The 7,048-nt window shown below is 60.4% G+C and overlaps 1 protein-coding gene across 4 annotated transcripts in view; it reads left to right on the top strand.

Moving 5' to 3' along the window:
- The window catches only part of SBNO2 (strawberry notch homolog 2), a 67,436-nt gene that overhangs the window by 52,401 nt on the left and 7,987 nt on the right, over positions 1-7,048 (top strand). For all 4 annotated transcript variants that reach the window (XM_037733423.1, XM_017514452.2, XM_017514454.2 and 1 more), the window contains 6 exons: positions 3,168-3,285; positions 3,525-3,630; positions 3,973-4,126; positions 4,998-5,174; positions 5,581-5,678; positions 6,378-6,460. In XM_037733423.1, coding sequence (XP_037589351.1) covers positions 3,168-3,285; positions 3,525-3,630; positions 3,973-4,126; positions 4,998-5,174; positions 5,581-5,678; positions 6,378-6,460 — 736 coding nt within the window. The remainder of the gene's footprint in view (positions 1-3,167; positions 3,286-3,524; positions 3,631-3,972; positions 4,127-4,997; positions 5,175-5,580; positions 5,679-6,377; positions 6,461-7,048) is intronic.

A 7,048-nucleotide genomic window follows, 5' to 3' on the forward strand; every position in this document is an offset into this window, starting at 1 on the left:
TCCCCGAGGTGCTCCAGGCCGGCTCCCCGAGGTGCTCCAGGCCGGCTCCCCGAGGTGCTGCAGGCTGGCTCCCTGTGCCTCCTGCCCTGAGCTGGCTCCTTCTCCCCATCATGTCGCTCTGGGAGCTCAAGTCATGTTCTTCCAGCCAACAGCTCCCATAAGGTGATGCCCTTGGTCTCCCCTTGCACAGAGGACCAGCAGGTGGGGAGTCCCCAGGGGCGTGTCTTAGGAGCGCTGCACTGGTGCCTCTGCACGGTGCCTGCCTGCGCCCTGTCCTGTCTGCCAACAGCCGCACCTGGGGCATCTCCCACTGGTGCTCTCGGGGACGGAGCCCAGACGGCCAGGCCTGCCGGACAGGGTGGGGCCAGGCCACCCCAGGAGCGACTGAGCAGTGTTCTTGCCCGAGAGGCTGCCCAGCGTACGGCCCCTGCCCGCAGTCTGCTGCATTGCTCTGTGCCTCGGCCTCTCGTCCCTTTCCCCGTCTTACGGGTGTGCGTGGTCTCCAGCCCCGCTGTGTTATCGGTGGCCCAGGGTAACCTGCCTGTTGCTGTGGCTCAGTCTCCGGGGGCCACTTTTCGGAGTGGGGTGATGGCCCCAAGGCAGGCAGAACGCAGATAAGGAAGGGATGTTGGCCTGCAACGTCCGCTCCCTGCACAGGACAGGGCCGTGGCTTTGCTGTTCAGTTAACACCGAGACAGAACGTTTAGACTGGCCAGAAACAGAGTGGGAGGCTGCTGGCGTCTTCAGCACCCAGCTGGCAGCTCTGTGTAGCAATCCACAGAATAGCGATAACCCTGAGATCACCCCTGGCTGAGCTGTGGCATGGCGGCGGGGCTGGCCGTTTAATCTGTATTGTCCTCGGTTTCCCTCCTCAGCCTTGACGTATGACTGCTTTCTGCAACTTGCTTTCTTTCGTCTTAAAACATTAAGAACGTGGCCGATCGTGGCGGCTCATGCTTGTAGTCCCAGCACTTTGGGAGGCCAAGGTGGGCAGATCCTGAGGTCAGGAGCTTGAGACCAGCCTGGTCAACACAGTGAAACCCTCTCTTCTAAAAATAGAAAAATGAGCTGGGCGTGGTGGCGTGCACCTGTAGTCCCAGCTACTCTGGAGGCTGAGGCAGAAGAATCGCTTGAACCTGAGAAGCAGAGGTTGCCAGACTCTGTCCCCCCAAAAAAAAAAATTGAGAACATTTTCAGTTTATTTCCTCTAGTTTTTTGTTTGTTTGAGACGGGGTGTCACTGTCCTCCAGGCTGGAGTCCGTGGTCCAACAGCTCCCTGCACTTCCACTTTCTGAGCTCGGTGACTTCTCCTGCCTCAGACTCTGAGCAGCTGGGACGACAGCTCACCACGCCCATCTAATTATTTGTATTTATTTTGTAGAGACAGGGTTTTGCCATGTTACCCACACTGCGCTCATGGGCCCAAGCAGTCCTCCCTCCACGGCCTCCCAAAGTGCCGGGGTTACAGATACGAACCACTGCGCCCGACCTTCTAATAGTTTATATAGGGCCAGGCGCGGTGGCTCAAGCCTGTAATCCCAGCACTTTGGGAGGCCGAGGCGGGTGGATCACGAGGTCAAGAGATCGAGACCATCCTGGTCAACATGGTGAAGCCCCATCTCTACTAAAAATACAAAAAAATTAGCTGGGCATGGTGGCGCGTGCCTGTAATCCCAGCTACTCAGGAGGCTGAGGCAGGAGAATTGCCTGAACCCAGGAGGCGGAGGTTGCGGTGAGCCGAGATCGCGCCATTGCACTCCAGCCTGGGTAACAAGAGCGAAACTCCGTCTCAAAAAAAAAAATAAAAGGTAGTTTATATAGATACATAGTTTTTTCTAAGCAGGCAATAGTTTATTTCATAAAATAAGTGTTCCCCAAAACCATGTTTTAGCATGGGCCACCACAGATTCTGTTGGAGAATAAGAATTAAAACAGAGGCCGAGCGTGTTGGCTCACGTCTGTAATCCCAGTACTTTGGGAGGCTGAGAGGGGGAGATCACAAGGTCAGGAGATCAAGACCATCTTGGCCAATATGGTAAAACCCTGTCTGTACTAAAAATAAAAAAATTAGCCAGGCGCAGTGGCTCACAGCTATAATCCCAGCACTTTGGGAGGCCAAGGCAGGCAATCAACTGAGGTCGGGAGTTTGAGACCAGCCTGACCAACACGGTGAAACCCTGTCTCTCATTAAAAATACAAAAGTTAACCAGGTGTGGTGGCGGACGCCTGTAATGCCAGCTACTCGGGAGGCTGAGACAAGAGAATTGCTTGAACCCGAGAGGCGGAGGTTGCAGTGAGCCGAGATCGAGCCATTGCACTCCAGCCTGGGTGACAGAGCGAGACTTCATAAAAAATACACACAGAGAGAGAGAGAGAGAGAGAGAGAAGCCCGGCGTGCTGGCACGTTCCTGCAATCCCAGCTATTTAGGAGGCTGAGGCAGAAGAATCACTTAATCCAGAGAGACGGAGGTGGCAGTGAGCTGAGATGGCACCACTGCGCTCCAGCCTCACAACAGAGCCAGACTCCATCTCAAAAAAAGAAAAAGAGCCGGGCGCATTGGCTCATGCCTGTAATCCCAGCACTTTGGGAGGCTGAGCTGGGCAGATTACCTGAGGTCAGGAGTTCAAGACCAGCCTGACCAACATGGTGACATCCCATCTGTCCTAAAAATAGAAAAATTAGCTGGCCATGGTGTTGCACGCCTGTAGTCCCAGCTACTCGGGAGGCTGAAGCATGAGAATCACTTGAACCCGAGAGGCAGAGATTGCAGTGAGCTGAGATCGCACCGCTGCACTATAGCCTGGGTGACAGAGCAAGACCCTCTCCAAAAAAGAGAGGTTCCAGGCACTCTTCTTCTGTGGCACCATCCTGTGCTGTCATTGCAGGCAGCCCACCCTTCCCCTCGAGGCCTGATCCTTGGTGCACGGTGTTTAGAGTCTTGTAGGAGCCATCTGAGGCCACGCTGATCTAGTGGCCATGTGGGGGCCACCCGCCCGCCCGACCCCTGTGGTCGCCAGCTGCCACTCTGAACAGGGCGTCACTTGTGGAGTCCTCAGCTGCACGAGCGTTAGCCCCCCACCAGGAAGGTGGGGTCTCGGGTGGTCAGGACCTGGGCTCCTGGGGTGGCCCCATCCTTCAGAAAGTCCTTAACCCATGCGTGCCCCAGATTGTGTTTGACGAGTGTCACAAAGCCAAGAATGCCGGTTCCACCAAGATGGGCAAGGCCGTGCTGGACCTGCAGAACAAGCTGCCCCTGGCCCGAGTGGTCTACGCCAGTGCCACAGGTGGGGCGGCGCGGATCCCACGTGACCCGGCAGCGTCCACCTGGCCGTCCCCGGGAAGGGTATCCGGTGCACCTCTACACCTGTCCCAAGGCCACTCTAGCGCTCCCCAGGCCCATGGTTCCAACCCTGAAGGGCCCCTCCTCGGCACTCCCAACTTAGTAGACTCCTGACCAGGGCCGCCCCCAGGGCCCTCCTGGGCCGGGGGTGGGGGCTGACTCATGGCAGCTTCCCCCCCACAGGTGCCTCTGAGCCTCGGAACATGATCTACATGAGCCGCCTCGGGATCTGGGGCGAGGGCACGCCCTTCCGGAACTTTGAGGAGTTCCTGCAGGCTGTGGAGAAGAGGTGAGCCCCCTTCCCGCCCACGTGGAGGGGGTGGCGGGGGTTGGCAGGAGGCCTCAAGCCCATCAGCCCCAAGCCTGGCACTGCTGTGTGTGCGTCTCTGGCACCAGTGGTGCTAAACGCGGCCCCCTAGTTTCTCTGCCTTTGATTTCCCGGCACACCCAGGGAAGCCAGCCCCTCCTGCCCTGTCCCCGCCAGGCCTGGCCGCCAGCCGTCTCCTCTGTGGCCGCCAGGGCTCTGGACCTACTGACCCTACCCTCTCTGCGCCTGGCTCTGCCTTGCGCTCCGGGGTGGCTCCGTCCCCGTGGGCTCTGGCCGTCTCACGGGGCCCGTGTCCGTCGGCAGGGGCGTCGGCGCCATGGAGATTGTGGCCATGGACATGAAGGTCAGCGGCATGTACATTGCACGCCAGCTCAGCTTCTCCGGCGTCACCTTCCGCATCGAGGAGATCCCGCTGACCCCAGCCTTCGAGCGTGTCTACAACCGTGCTGCCCTGCTGGTGAGCCTGGGCGCCCAACCTGGGGGCCCCTGTGTGTTTCCCTGGTGAAATTGAGCCCTGTGGCCTTAAGGATGCCACAGACTTGGTCAGGTGACGGCCCGGCCTGTCCTGTCACAGGGATTTTTGTTTGTTTCTTGAGACAGAGTCTTGCTCTGTTTCCCAGGCAGTGGCATGATCTCATCTCACTGCAGCCTCTGCTTCCTGGGTTCAAGCCATTCTCCTGCCTCAGCCTCTCACATAGGTGGGACGACAGTGCCAGCCACCACGCCCGGCTAATTTTTTATATTTTTTTTAGTAGAGAACAGTGATTCACCATGTTGGCCAGGATGGCCTCCAGCTCCTGACCTCAAGTGATCTGCCCGCCTCAGCTTCCCAAAGTGCTGGGATTACAGGTGTGAGCCACGGCGCCCTGGTCTTTTTTTTTTTTTTTTTTGAGACAGAGTTTCGCTGTTGTTACCCAGGCTGGAGTGCAATGGCGCGATCTCGGCTCACCGCAACCTCCACCTCCGGGGTTCAGGCAATTCTCCTGCCTCAGCCTCCTGAGTAGCTGGGACTACAGGCACGCGCCACCATGCCCAGCTAATTTTTGTATTTTTAGTAGAGACGGGGTTTCACCATGTTGACCAGGATGGTCTCAATCTCTTGACCTCGTGATCCACCTGCCTCGGCCTCCCAAAGTGCTGGGATTACAGGCGTGAGCCACCGCACCCGAGGCCATGCCTCTTATAGGTCTCACCCCCAACGCCCTGTCCTGCCCTAAATTCCACCAGGCGAGGGATGCTTTGGCCAGAGCTGGCGGCAGGTGGGCTGGGGCCCCGGGCGGGGAGCCAGGAGCCACAGCTCAGGGGCACCTCGTCACGTATCATTGCAGTGGGCCGAGGCTCTGAACGTGTTCCAGCAGGCCGCCGACTGGATCGGCCTGGAGTCGCGCAAATCCCTCTGGGGCCAGTTCTGGTCGGCGCACCAGCGCTTCTTCAAGTACCTGTGCATCGCTGCCAAGGTGCGGCGGCTGGTGGAGCTGGCCCTCGAGGAGCTGGCCCGAGACAAGGTGAGCAGCTGCGGCCTTTGAGGACGGACGGCGGCCGGCCCTGCAGCGGTGGCGGGGCTGCTGTGCTTCTGGGTCCTTCCTGGCCCCTCCCCAGACGTTGGCGGGGTCTGCACCCTGGTGGGCAAGAGACGCCCGATGCCCATCTTGCATCTAAGCCACCCAGGGTGTTGGAACACTGGTGTGCAGGCGGTGACCACGCAGTGGGCGGCTCACCGTCCCGAGACCGGAAGCCGGCAGACCCCACCCGGCACTGTGTCTTGCGGGTGGGCCAGGGCCCCTCCTGGGGAGGCACCGGAGCAGAGTGAGGGCTGTGGCTGCCAACTCGGGCCTAGCACTGGCAGGTTCCAGCTCCATGGAGGCCCCGTGGCAGGGCTGGTGGCTCACAGTCCTCTGGTGTCCCCCACAGTGCGTGGTCATTGGGCTGCAGTCCACGGGCGAGGCACGCACGCGGGAGGTGCTGGGGGAGAACGACGGGCACCTCAACTGCTTCGTCTCAGCCGCTGAGTACGTGTTGCGGTGGGGACGGGACCTTCCTGCACTCCTGGCCGTCCCTCTCTGCAGCCACCTGCGGCCTGACCCTGCCCCTTGGCCCAGCAGCAGGAGGTGCTGGGTGGGCTTTGCTGGGACTGGAGCCTTGGCCGCAGAGGCCTTCAGCTCTGCTCCAGGTCTAAGGCAGAGGTGTCGAGGTGGACTCCAGGCGTGGTGGGCCTGAAGGGTTTGGCAGGTGGTCCCCGGGGCCTCAGAAGGAGGCTTTCTGCATCCGTGCCTTTTTAACTAGGATGCTGTAGATTTTAGGGGCTGGCCCTCCCAGCTCCCTGAAGCCCCAGCCTCTCCCCTGGTGGTTGAGAATGCCCTGGGGGGGTCACCGCAGCCCCCCAAGCTCTCCACATTGCCTGGGGGTCAGAGCTCTTCAATGCCTGGTAACCCTTTGCAGGGAACCCCCAGGTAGCTCCTCCCCCGCTCCCTCCCCCTGCCCCCATCCTGGGAGCCATAATCGATCTGGCCACATTCCTCAGGGTGGGGGAAGCTTGGTGGGCCAAGGAGGCCAAAGGAGAGCTCACAGGCAGCCCCCTGCCCTCCCCAGCTCACTCCCTGCAGGAGACCCTCTGCCGAGGCCCAGCCCTGTCCTGAGCCAGGCTGTGTCCGGCAACCCCACCTGGCCCCGCTTCTCATGTGAGAATAAACTCCACGTCTCACTTCCAGAGGCGTGTTCCTGTCACTAATTCAGAAGCACTTTCCGTCCACCAAGAGAAAGCGGGACAGAGGAGCAGGAAGCAAGCGGAAACGTAAGCCCCGTCCCCCATGGCCCCACCCACCCCTGTTTCCCCTACTCCCCCATCCACCCGGTGCATGCAGGGCCCACCCATGCCAGGGAGGCTCAGGGCCCCACTGCCAGTGGCGGGTCTTGCATGGACCCTGCCATGGCGCATTCAGTGAAGAGGAGGCAATGGGCAGCCTGCGGGACACAGATGCACAGACGCAGGGTGCTGAGTGAGACCTGTGGGGGACACAGACGCACAGACGCAGAGTGCTGAGTGAGACCCGGGCGGGGACACAGACGCACAGACGCAGGGTGCTGAGCGAGACCCGGGGGACACAGACACACAGACGCAGGGTGCTGAGTGAGACCCGGGGGGGGACACAGACGCACAGACGCAGGGTGCTGAGCGAGACCCGGGGGACACAGACGCAGGATGCTGAGCGAGGCCCGGGGGGGACACAGACGCACAGACACAGGGTGCTGAGCGAGACCCGGGGGACACAGACGCACAGATGCAGGGTGCTGAGCGAGGCCCGGGGGGGACACAGACGCACAGACGCAGGGTGCTGAGCGAGACCCGGGGGACACAGACGCACAGACGCAGGGTGCTGAG

Source organism: Cebus imitator, unplaced genomic scaffold (genome assembly GCF_001604975.1).
Source record: "Cebus imitator isolate Cc_AM_T3 unplaced genomic scaffold, Cebus_imitator-1.0 Scaffold524, whole genome shotgun sequence".
NCBI lineage: Eukaryota > Metazoa > Chordata > Mammalia > Primates > Cebidae > Cebus > Cebus imitator.